The following is a 14,552-nucleotide window of genomic DNA, read 5'->3' on the forward strand; positions in this document are numbered from 1 at the left end:
AGTTCCTGCCGCAACGCCCCCATGACCCTACCCTCTACCCTTTGCCTCTGCAGCCAGCGCCTGTAGCACATTTCGTATTTATAGCGCGCGACCCATCCATGTAAAAGACCCTTTCGTAGATGTATCACACTTTCGGGCATTTCTTTTTTCTCAGCTGTTGAGCAACAGCTCACACACAGTCTCACTCTCTATCTCTCTCACTCTACCTATCTCTTTCTATGCCTTGCTTACTCATATAGCTGTGACGCTTGAAGGTTTCGATATACACCCCTTAATCAAATGTTGGTCAGCATGTGTTTATTTAAGATCAAGCTGCTCTGATAATAAATACATAAACAGGGGCGTTGAGAATCACGAATATATTTCATATATAAAGATATACAAATATGTATATATGTATATTTAAATACATTTCGATAAAATATTAATATAATTTCTTATTCCAGATACAAGAAATATGTAAATAAGTCGAGCAAAGCCTGACTCACGAGCATGAGAATCGCAGAGAAGTTCATTGATTTGTATTATGATTATTTACCTTGAAATGATTATTTTTAAATAAATAATCTTTATGAAACCATACCAAACCTTGCATTACTCATGCTAAGCGATTCACGAGAATCGCATAGAAGGGCATTAAACCATATTTTGTAATGATATTCGCCTATATTTAACTACATCCCTTATCAACTCTTTGGCCAATCAATATTTAAATGGAATCAAAGTTAATTAACCTTTTCTCTACTAATTTTATGCCCAATTACAGTTGTCTGCTCTCGTCTGTAGTTATAACCCACACACACACACACACACACACACATTTGATTTATTTAATTATGAAAAGGTTATCGACTCGTTTTTCCTCTGCATTTTATGGGCCACAACTGTTCACAACTGTTACAATAACAAATCACAGATGAAATAGGCCGGAGTGGTGCGGATAAGCTCAGTGTCTGAAGTGTGGGCTGCATCAACAAGCGCACATATATATATATATATATATATAGTGCTGTAAATCGATCCTCTATATAGTGCACAACACAAGCCCCTTGAAATGCAAACACAACAAGTGCAACACAACGAGCTAAGCATGCAATTTATCGTGTGTAGTTTTTCAGTTCGGCTCTTTTGTTTTCATTTCACCTTTCAATAGCAAATTGCTAGTAGGGGCATATTATTTATGAGCTATTTCGTACATATATACAACTGAGGTTACTCTGGGTATTTGCTAGTCGAGCATACCCCTCCCACCCAAAGCACTCGTTGCTTGTTTTCTTTTATTTGTGGGAAAATATTTTAGCATTGGCTACGCACAAATATGCAAATTTGCCATGTTGCAAGATTGAAAATACAACTCGTAATGAACGGAAGTCGAGTTAAGTTTGCTGCAGCTACAGCAGTGGCAGTGGCTGTGGCAAGTGGCACACTGCATGTTGCATGTGGCAGCCTCTCAACCAATTTGCGTTTGCTGCTGCTGCCCGTTTGACTAGCAAATATTAAAACTAATTTGTATGCAGACACACGCACACACACACACACACGACTATATATTATATATATAAACATATATTTTAGCATAGAGCCAGGTGGCTGTTTAATTGCTAAGGCGCGTCCCTGAACAGCGCCGTGACACAATTGATATTGATTTCAATCTCAAGCTAAATCTGTGTCAAATTGATTGCAGCTGCAACAACACCAACAACAACAATAGCAGCAATGACAATAGCTACGTCACGTGGCGCATTAAAAAAAGTTTTAAAAAATATATATATGTATTTACACAAAAAAAAAATCGAGACAAATAATCAGCAAAGTGCATTGCGGGTCGAGCGCCTGGGGAGAGCTGCATGGTGGGTGGCAGCCAGCTTGTTAAAAAAGGGGGCTGCGCGGGGGCGTGGCCATTGCGACTGGGGAGTGCGCCACTAGACACAATTCGTAGCGCAACTGCATTGCACTCGAGACAAATAGTCGTTGAGCATGGAGAATTGCGAATTGCTGCTGTAACTGAGATTTTGCTCTCGGCGCAATCACAGCGTGACATTACAGGCGAACGGACGGACGGACAGACGGACGAAAGAACAGAGAGACAGACAGTCGGACGGACAGTCAATCGAGCAGAGGCTATAACAATAACTTGCCAAGGCGCTGCTACAAATTGCAAGCTGACAAAACAGCTTCCCATTGCCTCACTCGCTCTCTCCCTCGCACACAGGCACGCTCCCATTCGCTCTGCCCCTCACGCTCTCTCCCCCTCGCACTTCTAGAGGCGGCACAACTTTTTGGTCCACTTCAAGCATCGCATGAAATATGCTTTGAAAATTTTATTGCAAATGTCCCCAAAGCGTTTGCGTATAAATCATGAACAAGCTGAACTTAAAAGAACTTTGCTCCAGAGCTAAGCGAATTAAGTTAAAGCACATGAGACAATGCATTAGAGAAAGATAATAAAATTTACTCCCAATTCAGATATACAATCATATTTCATTTATTTCTCCACTCTTGAAGTGATTTTGAAGAAGTTAATGGAGCACGTTTTACATAGAATAATAATGAATCAATTATCTTTAATTATTTTTCTGTTTCAGAATAGAAAAATTGAGCTTAAATAGAAAAATATGTAATTTTTTTTTTTTTTTTTTTAATTTTTTGTATGTTTATTATTTAAAATTTTTTTTTTTATTTTTAATTATTTTTTAATTTTTAATTTTAATTTTTTTATATTTATAAACTAACCTAAACTATGTAATGAAGGCTGACTTGAGTAAACGTCAGCTTTATACACATATAAATATTTCTACATTAGTATATATTTATGGACCCCATTTCCCAGCTCGCAGTGAAATTACTTTTATTAACTTTTCCGTTTTAATACAGTTTTGTAAACTCTTCTTTTCATTTTGTTTTGCATTCTAATTACTTTTTGTTTTTTGCACTTATCTCGCTCATCAGTTTTCAGAGACCTAGTTTATTATTCAAATAATTACTTTTATCGCACTCTTCAGTTTTTCTTAAGACATTTCGTGTCATTTGTTACACTGTGCTACATACAAATTGCACCAACTACTCAAGTGTGTAAAATTTCGTTCGCTACTTTTCTGACAACTCTTCTTCGGCATAGCTACCAAGTTTTTCGGGCCAAGTTTTTGGCAGCTGAAAAATTGTCAGAAAAAAGAAAGAAGAAGCACTCGACTCTGTTAAATGTTCGCCAAGAGAGTGGCTCGACTGTAGCACATTCCGTTTATCAAAGTTGAAGCTGAACTTTTTAATTTCATTCGAAGGCGGGTTGTTAGGAGAGTTCTCTGTTATGATTTCTCAAGAAGTTTCATTATTTTCTTTCTTTTTTTTTATCAACATTTCGAGCATATGCCATGCTGTAAAACTGTTTTTTTTTTGTACACATATCTATTGCTCTATAGCTGATGCAGCTGTTGTTGTTGTTGCTGTCCAACTTCGGTGCTTCTATTTGGGAGCGTGCTCCACTTTTTCCTTCATTCTGTTTATGTTTATCTGCCTCCTGGCGAAATTCACACCTTGCAACGAGTTCAATGCACCCAAATTCCATTTGAATATTAGCTAGAGATAGCTATATATGGCTGCAGCGAGTGCCAGAGAGAGAAAGGCAGAGCAAGAGAGAGAGAGAGAGAGAGAGAGAGAGAGAGAGAACAGGCAGAGCTCATTTGGCTGGCATTTTTGTATGCATTTTCAATCGATTTGCCATTCGATTGTCGCATGCAATACACTAGCTACCAGCGCAATGCTGCCTCCCCTTGCCACGCCCCTTTCTATATATATTTATATATGCGCGCAACAGTCGCAATTGGAAGTGGAATCTGAAATCGCACTCAATTTATTGTTCGAGGGATAAGCAAAAAAATAAAAACTTCTTTAACTAGATTTCGGTCTGAGTTTTTTTTTTTCAGACTGCCAGTTTGTGAGGTCAAAGTTTATTAGTCTTTTTTTTTGCGCTTAATTTTTTTTTTTTTTTAGAGAAATGAAAGTACGCTTCCAGCTCTTCGCATAATAAACTTTTATTGTCCTGATGCTTGTAATTAAAAACTTTGCTTGCCCCAAAGTCCGCGCGTCAACGGCTTTGACTCTGAGCCGGCTGCACACTGAGGTAAAGCCATCAAATTGGGTCATATCACTAACAATTCAAACAAACTTTGCTGCAGGGAGTGCGAGGAGTCGAGAAGTTAATTTATGCCGGGAGAAGTCTAACTTTGGGACTTAGAGAGGTTTATCTTTTTTCTATTAGAGTTTTTTAATATAATTTTTCTGAGTTTGTTATAGAACAAGTGTAGATGCTCTATATTTGATCTTCGTTTCATTATTAATTTCTCTTATATTTCCGTTTCCTCAGATCAATAGTTCAAGTACAGTAAAAAACAAGTAAGAAAGCTCTAGTCGAGACTGCTCGACTACGAGATCCCCTGAACCCTTGGAGCAATAGATATTTCAATACTTTTTCGCGACTTTCAGCTTACACAAGAAACACGCACACACACACACACGTACGCAAACACAGGCATACATACACACACACGCATACAGACACACATACACACACACACGCATACATACACAAACGCATACACACTCACATACACACACACATACACAAACACATACACACACAAGCAACCACGCATAAACACGCATGGGCTGCAGTGTGCGCTTACTATGAGAACTTAATTGTTTAATAACTTTTTTTTATGGACGTACGATCTTCATGAAACTTTTAGATTATGATTATAATATGAATATGCATGTAATTGCCAAAAGCACAAGCCTCTAGTATTTGAAATACGCTTTTTACAAAAGTGAGGGTGAGGGGGAGAATTTAGAGGTGGGGGGTAAATTTTAACAAAAACCGAAATTGTATAAATTGCATATAGGCATACATTAAAAATTTGGAGTCTCTAGCAATAAAGGTGTAGAAGATATAATTTTATAACTGGGTTTCGATAAGGTTTTTTATCGATAAAAAAAGATCGAGATGAGTTATCGATTTTTAATGATAAACTTGATATGCGCGCTGTAATTACGGACATTTTAAAAAAAATTTGAAGTCTCTAGCTCTTATATCTTCTGAAATCGACGCGTTCATACATACGGACAGACGGACAGACGGACAGACAGACGGACAGGGCCAAATCAACTCAGCTCGTCACCCTGATCAAGAATATATATACTTTGTGGGGTCTGCCACGCCTCCTTCTCCCTGTTACATACATTTCAACAAAACCATTATACCCTGATTTCCCATTGAAAATGGGTTCAGGGTATAAAAACTCTACAGAAAACACTCAACTATTTGCTGCATTCATTCGATTCTAATTGCATTGCTTTAAAGGATTCCCGATAGCCAATTAAAAATTTGTCTAATACTAAAACTTGCATTGCCTCTCTTTAAAGGTTTCGCCCGACTAATTGCAAAATATTTGTTTAGAATTCCAATTAGAAAATATTTATATGAAAGCCCTGCTGCAACTAGTGCATGCTCAACGCATCAAGGTAGACAGAGAGAGAGTGAAAGAGGGAAGATATTAGAGGAATGTGCAAAATATTACTGAATGCAAATGGAGTAAAAGTTTTTATTCCTACAGCTGCGGCTTCTAATTGGAGTTGAGCGTTGAAAAGCGACTTTATGAAAATCAATAAAATCGAAAACTAGCCAGAGAGTAGCAGCAACCACCACAAAACAATACACAGACACACACACTTATACACTTACACATACACATGAAGTTTTTGCTAGAGGCCGGAAATGTGTGCGCGCCTGTGCCAGGAGTTGAGACCAGACCTGGCCAGGAATGCGGGCGGGGGCGGCGGTGGCAGCGGCGGCGGTGGCGGGCAAAAGAATGAATGGGCAAAGCGAAAAAAAAAAACGCTAGCGCAGCTTTCAACCACCGCAGAGCAAAGTAGAAGTTGTTGCAATGAAACAATGTTTATTGTTGCCCAGCCGGATGTGCAGTGAAGTGCCGAAGCACGAAGAGCAGGAGGCGGCAGGAGGGGCAAAGGCAGTGGCAGCAGTAGAGGAGGCGCAGTCCAACAGCCAAAGCAAACAATGCAAAATGTGTTTGCTGCGTCTAAACGTTGGATTTCCACGTGTGAGCGCTTTAGCGAACGTTGTTGAACTGTTCTAATGCCATAAATCTAATTGAAGCGGCTTTTGGGTTAGCCGGTCACACAGCCAGAGCCAGAGCCAGAGCTAAAGCCCCAGTCCACTCAATCCCTCACTGCCGCCTGGCTTGATAAGCACCATTAAAAGCAACTGGAACTTTTCTTAAGCGACATAAATTAAAAGTTTGCCCAGTGTCCAGCTAAGTAAAACAATTGAACAATGCAGCCAGCAGCAGCAGAAACGACAACAACAACAACTTGCAACAACTAGAACTAGCTGCATTTCCAATTGTCAGGCAAAAACAAAAATTCAACTTAAAATGACATAAAATATATAAAACTTTGCACTGCTACCTGTGCCAAATGGGCGTGGCAGGTGCTGTCAACTGTAACTCCAACAACAACAACAACTTGGGCAACTTGAAGGAGGTCCATTAAATGGATTGATGCTGCGACGGCATCATCATTTGAATTGTGTCAATTGACAATGGGTGAGGGTTAAAAGAGGCAAGGAAAGTGTATTCAGAGAACATTAAGAAATGAAATATGAAATAAAAACTTGAGTTCTTTTAGTCCCAAACAAATCAAATATTCAATACAGACATTTACGAAACTAAATAAAGGAAACAAATTTTTTGTAATATTTTACAATATGTAAAATTAATCATAGCAAAAGTCAAACTGTTTAGTCTAATAATAAAAAATTAATATTAAAAGTAAGCCTTCTCAGGTCAGATCTTATTTATATTGAAATAAGTTTACATAAATGAATAATATGATCTCAAATATAACATAATATATGTATATAACCTCTTAAGCAACCCCTGAAATTCTTGAAATTCAGATTAATAACAAATCTGTCTTATTGCTAAGCCTGCTTGAAAACGATCCATTTAAATAAAAAACGAATTATCTTTAAAACGTAAAAAAAATAACGCTAGAAATCTGTATTCCATTTTTTAATGTCCCACGCCTTTATCTCTCTTACACTCTCTATCTTTGTCTATCCCCATCAATTTCTTACGCATTTAATTCTCGTTCCATCTCTGCCTATCTCTGTCTTTCTCTGTCTACCAACTTTCCACACTTGTCTCACTGTTTGCCACGCACTTTCAATTTTTCTTATCAATAAAAGACGTTGCCTCTGTCTCTGCCGCTGCTTCTCGTTTTCATTGTGTTGTAAGTGGGCGACGTTGAGAGCTGCATGAAAGAAAAAAAAAATCAAATAAATGGCTGATGCCAGCCATGAGTGACTAAGAGATGCCGGACAGAAAGAGAATATTTAGAGGTAATTAAGAATTTTAAGAGATTCTCCTAAAAAGTGATTACAAAATTCGCACTCTATAATAGAATATATCATTTCTGCCCTTTTTGTAAGCCTCCTTAAATAAAAACCAAAACATTTACTTTGTTACATCTTTGGTTACAAAACCAATATACCCCATTCGATCACACTGTCTACAGGGCATGTGGCAACACAAAGGCCGCTCTCGCGGCTTCAACAATTGAATTTTCAACTTCTGCTGATACTGCCACTTCAGCTACTTTTTCACTATTAAGCAGCAGCGGCGGCCGTTGTTATTCTCGCCTCCACCTCCACCTCCTTCCTTTTGCTGTAAATTGTGATTTGCCTTTGTGAATTGTCAAATCGTAAGCAAAATAAAAATAATCAAAAAGAAACAAGTAAGAAAGCTCTAGTCGAGACTGCTCGACTACGAGATCCCCTGAACCCTTGGAGCAATAGATATTTCAATACTTTTTCGCGACTTTCAGCTTACACAAGAAACAACACACACACACACACACGTACGCAAACACAGGCATACATACACACACACGCATACAGACACACATACACACACACACACGCATACATACACAAACGCATACACACACACATACACACACACATACACAAACACATACACACACAAGCAACCACGCATAAACACGCATGGGCTGCAGTGTGCGCTTACTATGAGAACTTAATTGTTTAATAACTTTTTTTTATGGACGTACGATCTTCATGAAACTTTTAGATTATGATTATAATATGAATATGCATGTAATTGCCAAAGCACAAGCCTCTAGTATTTGAAATACGCTTTTTACAAAAGTGAGGGTGAGGGGGAGAATTTAGAGGTGGGGGGTAAATTTTAACAAAAACCGAAATTGTATAAATTGCATATAGGCATACATTAAAAATTTGGAGTCTCTAGCAATAAAGGTGTAGAAGATATAATTTTATAACTGGGTTTCGATAAGGTTTTTTATCGATAAAAAAAGATCGAGATGAGTTATCGATTTTTAATGATAAACTTGATATGCGCGCTGTAATTACGGACATTTTAAAAAAAATTTGAAGTCTCTAGCTCTTATATCTTCTGAAATCGACGCGTTCATACATACGGACAGACGGACAGACGGACAGACGGACAGACAGACGGACAGGGCCAAATCAACTCAGCTCGTCACCCTGATCAAGAATATATATACTTTGTGGGGTCTGCCACGCCTCCTTCTCCCTGTTACATACATTTCAACAAAACCATTATACCCTGATTTCCCATTGAAAATGGGTTCAGGGTATAAAAAGAAATGAAGAGCAAAGCATCAGCTCAGATCTTCAACAAGTTAGTGCCGTTAGACGAGAGCTAGGCAGATTTACCGTTTGCCATTTCGCAATGATTTGTGAGTTAAACAGAAAAAAAGTCCAAAAGGCATAATTGCCAAGTGCAGCACTCAAAATGAACTCTTTGAACTGCTCCCAAAAGGGTAGACAGAGACAGCCTCCCTCCCTCTCTCACACACTGCCATTCAGATATGAAAAAAGTGCCGACCGATAAAAAGAAGGCAGTGGAAAGAGAAGTGGCAAAAGGTAAATAGCCAGCCATCAAAAAGCGCCATCAGCAACAACAACAGCAGACTGGAAGTTGTCATCGCATAGTAGAATGTGTTAATGAAAATTCGTATGCCTGGAAGCAAAGAAATGGGAGGTGGAGAAACATGCAGATAAGCTCTATAAATACTATTTTGAAAAAAAAAAAAAAAAAATTGTATTGTGGCTTGAACTTCAAACAGCGATGATGCTGGGATAATAAACAGGCCAGAGCAAAAGGTAAATAAATAAATGCGGCAAAGCCCCAACAAAAATAGAGGCAGCAACGGCAGTAAGAGAGAGTGAGCCAGATAGAGCATGAGCAGCAGCTGAATGTTTTGCTCTCGCACCCACTCTCTCTCTCTCTCTCTCGCGATGTCTTGTGGTATTCCAGGCGCAGACGTCGACAGCTGGTTGCCGAACTGGTTTCGTTTAGTCCTCCAGCTAAATTACAGACAATTACAAACAACAACAACAACATTGCTCTTTGACTTTTTAAACGCAGCGGCAGCTGAGCACTAAAATCGGATTTGCTTTTATCAGCAGCAGCAGCAGCCACAGCCGCAGCAGCAGCGTAAATAGAAATTGCAGTGGGAGAGCAAGAGTGCGCCTCTCTCTCTCTCTCTCTCTCTCTCTCTCTCCACCATTCTGTGCCTCTTCTCATCACTTACATTCAATTTGTTGTTGTTGATGCTTTTTGTAGTTTATTTTTTATTGTTTAGTTATTTGGCTGATGCGTTCATTGGCTTTTGTAACGGCACTTTGTTATGTCGAGATGCATTTCTGTGCTACTTTTCGAGCGATGCGTTGGCCACACTCACACACATACGCACACATAATAACATACAGGAGCAAACAAGTTTCCAGGGCAAATGATCTAAAAATATCCGAAAAATCTAATAGAGCGTGCCAGCACTTACCTTTAATTTTAATTAGTTGGAATATTCAGCGTCGTTTTAATTTATGATTGAAAGTCAGCGGCTTAGCCGCGTTTTTACAGTTACGGCTATAAAACACAGTTGCTGCCAGCGTCGCGCTCGTTCTGTTGTCGTATTTCACGGTCGTTAGACTATAAGCGAAAATTAATAATAAAAACAATGTGAAACTATTTCCCGAAAATGCGCTAATTGGGAGACGAACAGGAGGGGCAATAACAGGAAAATATCCTGCGAGCCCGCATTGAAAAAGTAAAATGCAATAGTAATAAAAAGATGGGCAACAGAGGAAGAAAATAAGTAACAGAAACTTTCAATGTGAGGCGTTGGTCGCGGGTAGCGGCAATAGCGGCAGAGACGTCTGTCGGTAAAATTCCCAGATGAAGAGAGAAAAAGAGAGAGGCGGAGATGCAAAGAAGAAGCACTGAAGTTAGCGGCGGCTTTTGCACTGCGCAGGATATTTGCGGCGTTTGTATTTTATTTTGATTTATTTTAATTAAATTTCATCATTCGTTTATTTTCCACTGTGTTTGCTTCATATTTATTTTTTATTTTTGCTTCTTTTTTGTTACTCTGCTTTGACACTTTATTTCAGTTTTCCCCACTTCTTTTGCTCTGGCATGTTCAATGTGTGTATGTTTGTGTGTTTGTGTGCGTTAGTGTGAGTGTTGCTCTGTTTGTGTTTCCACTGCAACTCCGTTGCTGCCGTTTTACTTGCTGTTTGCTTTGCTTGGAAACTGAAACTTCTTTCTCTTTTGCACACATACGCTCACACGACCACACACACACGCACACACACATTCACACGCATACAAACTGAACGGCACAAACAACTCGCTTTATAAACTTACACGTTTCTTCTTTGAATTAAACTGCAATTTGCACTTCACAGATTAAAAATTTTACACTATATTCCTGCACTTAAGTTTTTGTTTTAATTCTTATTTTTCACCGACAAGAAACGTATAAAACACCGACCGACATAGCCTCGCACTGAAAACGCGTCCAACTCGCTCAACGGTTTTTTTCGACTAAAAGAAGTTATCTCTCCCGCTCGCACAACAACAAAAACTACAGCACTGCAGTGTGACCAGTTCGTAGAAAATATGAAACCTGAAGACATTCTTATTTTTATATTTGCACACTCTGCGGTCAGAACGTATTATTTTACCAATAAATATTTAACAAAATCATAAATGACTCTATTTCCAATACTTTAAGCGAATACCTTAACTTAGTATGTACTGGAAAAAATACTACATATATGTGACGTTTTTTTGTACATTTCCGCCATCCGGCATTCATTTTTACACAGTGGCAACGCCATTCCATATAGTTGCCACACAACTTCATTGTATCACATCGTTTTTCTTGTGGTGCGCGACCGCCAGTGTTTTTGATCTCTTTAATTAAAAGAAAACCGTTGGTGTGGTTTTCTAAAAGTTAAAGAAGACGTCATTTATATCGCTGCGTTAACAGAAATCATATACAAGCAGACGTTGCGTTTTACGTCAGGCCGGCAGCAGTGACTATGCAGTCCCATAGTAAAAAACGAGTTTGCTATTATTACGACAGTAAGTTGACATTAAAACTACTTTAATTACACTTAATTTATGTAATTGAGTGATAGGCAACGCATGCTTATCCTATTACATTGTTTTAAGAAGTCTGCGGCTAGTAGTCGGAAAATTTGGGTGGCAGATTTGTGAATTTCAATTTTTACAGCGACTGTACAAGCATTTTGGCACTCAGCGCACTTTTCCACTAACGACCGTAGTGACTGCGGCTCTGTTGGTGGTGTATGTGTATGTGTGTGTATACCTGTAGACCTTTGTTTTCGGTATAGCGAAAGTGTTGCTACGTTTGTATGCGACAAAGTGCACTGAATGGACGCCTCGCCGACAGTGGCCGTAAAATTTTCGTTTTACACAGCGTGGCGCATATCTGTGTTGAAAATGGGAAAATGATTATATTAAAGGATGCGTAGCAAACCCCATATACTAAAAATTAATTTATAATTTATTTGAGGCTACTTAATAGTCCATAGAAACTCTGTCTCTTTTATAGTTTAAGAGCCAATGATCTAATTTTACATATTCTAGGGTATCTTTCATTCTATTTCTATTAACACATTACTCTTGCACTCCACAGGTGACATTGGCAACTACTACTATGGCCAAGGCCATCCCATGAAGCCCCATCGCATACGCATGACCCACAATCTGTTGCTCAACTATGGACTCTATCGTAAAATGGAGATTTATGTGAGAACCCGACTAGGAGTTGCCTTATGAAATGATCTAATCAAGTGTGTAATTACAGAGACCCCATAAGGCCACAGCGGATGAGATGACCAAATTCCATTCAGATGAATATGTGAGATTTTTACGTTCCATACGCCCGGACAATATGACGGAGTATAACAAACAGATGCAGCGCTTCAATGTGGGCGAAGATTGTCCCGTTTTCGATGGGCTCTACGAGTTCTGTCAACTGTCCGCCGGTGGGTCAGTGGCTGCAGCTGTCAAGCTGAACAAACAGGCCTCGGAGATCTGCATCAACTGGGGAGGCGGTCTGCATCATGCCAAGAAATCGGAAGCTTCCGGCTTTTGCTATGTCAACGATATTGTCCTTGGCATCTTGGAGCTATTGAAGTATCATCAGCGAGTGCTCTACATCGACATCGATGTGCATCACGGCGATGGCGTCGAGGAGGCATTCTATACCACAGATCGGGTGATGACGGTCAGTTTCCATAAGTACGGAGAATACTTTCCGGGCACGGGCGATCTGAGGGATATTGGCGCTGGCAAGGGCAAATACTATGCTGTGAATATTCCGCTTCGCGATGGCATGGACGACGATGCCTACGAGAGCATCTTTGTGCCCATCATCTCCAAGGTCATGGAGACCTTCCAGCCGGCGGCTGTGGTGCTGCAATGCGGTGCTGACTCGCTGACGGGCGATCGCCTGGGTTGCTTCAATCTGACCGTCAAGGGACACGGCAAATGCGTCGAGTTTGTTAAGAAATACAACCTGCCCTTCCTGATGGTCGGCGGCGGCGGCTACACCATCCGTAATGTCTCCCGCTGCTGGACCTATGAGACGTCGGTGGCTCTGAACGTTGAAATTGCTAACGAACTGCCCTACAACGATTATTTTGAGTATTTCGGTCCGGATTTCAAGCTCCACATCAGCCCGAGCAACATGACGAATCAAAATACAGCAGAATATCTGGAGAAGATCAAGAACAAATTGTTCGACAATTTGAGGTTGTTGCCGCATGCGCCGGGTGTTCAAATCCAGGCCATACCCGAGGATGCGATAAACGATGAGTCCGAGGACGAGGATAAGGTGGACAAGGACGAACGCCTGCCCCAGAGCGACAAGGACAAACGCATTGTGCCGGAGAACGAGTACTCGGACTCGGAGGACGAGGGCGAAGGCGGCCGTCGAGACAATCGCAACTACAAGGGTCAACGCAAACGTCCAAGGCTCGACAAGGAGCCCATCATCAGCAATGCGAGCAGCAAAGCCAGCGCCGAGAGCAGCGAGGCTAAGGATGAAAAGGAGAAGGGTATATAGAGAGTTTACTATAGCCAATTTTCGGTGCATTTTAACTAACTTCTCTCTCTCATTCTCTTTCTCTCCAGCTGAAGCTGAAGGCGAGGAGTCCGCCACGGCCAACAATACGAATAGCAGCAGCAGCAACAGCGGCGGCAGCAACAGCAACAAAGATGACGCTGCCACGCCCACAGCCGGCGGTGGTGGCAGTGGTGCCGCCGCTGCATCGAAGGGCGCCAAGGAGAACAATATATGACGTGGCGGCCGCAATTGGTTATAGAAGCCAATTAAGCGACCGCCCAAATACAAGCCGCCGGATTTTACCTAGCATACGGATCCATAAGCAAATCAACAAATTTTTGGATTCCGGAGCTTAGTCAATAATTGAAAGAAACGAAAAAAAAAAAGAAAACAACAACTCAGCTTAAATTAAAATACAATTTATTGTAAGGCCCCATTTTCATTCAGTGTAAAGCGAATACGTATTTTAAGCTAACAGATACCATTTAAACCGAGAAGAGATACATTTAAAACGCAGATACATCTAACGAAAAAACCAAACAAACAAACAATTAAGATACAGTTATTATTAAAACGAACCCCTAAAGTTACTTACCCCATAAGCATGATCCACACGTATTTTTTAAACGATCGCTACAAAACTTTTAACAACAAAATAAAAACTCTTTTTAACTGTGAAACTTTTAATTAATATGTATCAATGGAATTGGTATGTAGAAAATCTAGATAATTTTATATCAATATGAGGTATTCTAGAATTTGCATATATGGAAAATAGCATAAAGTTTTAGATTACAATGTCTTTGTTCTATCTAATAAAGGAGAAGATCTTTACTTAAAAGGATAAGAAGTACGCACCTGAATGTATGAGAATCGCATAGAAGGACAACTTTTGTATGCACAAATTTGTACTTTGAAGTAGGTAATTCCATATATATAAAATATATATATATATTTTGTAATCAACGATTTTTTATACAAATTTTCATACTTACTTTACGATAGGTAACACATTTTCCATATATTTGATT

The 14,552-nt window shown here is 39.7% G+C and overlaps 2 protein-coding genes across 3 annotated transcripts in view; one reads left to right on the top strand and one right to left on the bottom strand.

The window, feature by feature from the left end:
• The window catches only part of LOC6581345 (tyrosine-protein kinase Src64B), a 34,725-nt gene extending 23,742 nt beyond the window's left edge, over nucleotides 1–10,983 (bottom strand). Inside the window, exons 1-2 of one of the 2 annotated variants that reach the window (XM_015161777.3) lie at nucleotides 10,788–10,983; nucleotides 9,922–10,070 (exon numbers count right to left, since the gene is read on the bottom strand). The gene's annotated coding sequence lies outside the window, so the exon portion shown is untranslated. The remainder of the gene's footprint in view (nucleotides 1–9,921; nucleotides 10,071–10,787) is intronic. The other variant, XM_002007044.4, reaches the window with a different exon arrangement.
• Nucleotides 10,984–11,260: 277 nt separating this feature from the next.
• LOC6581346 (histone deacetylase HDAC1) lies at nucleotides 11,261–14,208 on the top strand. Its single transcript, XM_002007045.4, has 4 exons — nucleotides 11,261–11,510; nucleotides 12,088–12,200; nucleotides 12,259–13,513; nucleotides 13,590–14,208. Exons 1-4 carry the CDS (start codon nucleotides 11,468–11,470, stop codon nucleotides 13,754–13,756), a joined length of 1,578 nt encoding a protein of 525 aa, XP_002007081.1. The 5' UTR covers nucleotides 11,261–11,467; the 3' UTR covers nucleotides 13,757–14,208.
• The last annotated feature ends 344 nt before the right edge of the window (nucleotides 14,209–14,552 follow it).

Source organism: Drosophila mojavensis, unplaced genomic scaffold (genome assembly GCF_018153725.1).
Source record: "Drosophila mojavensis isolate 15081-1352.22 unplaced genomic scaffold, ASM1815372v1 contig_74, whole genome shotgun sequence".
NCBI lineage: Eukaryota > Metazoa > Arthropoda > Insecta > Diptera > Drosophilidae > Drosophila > Drosophila mojavensis.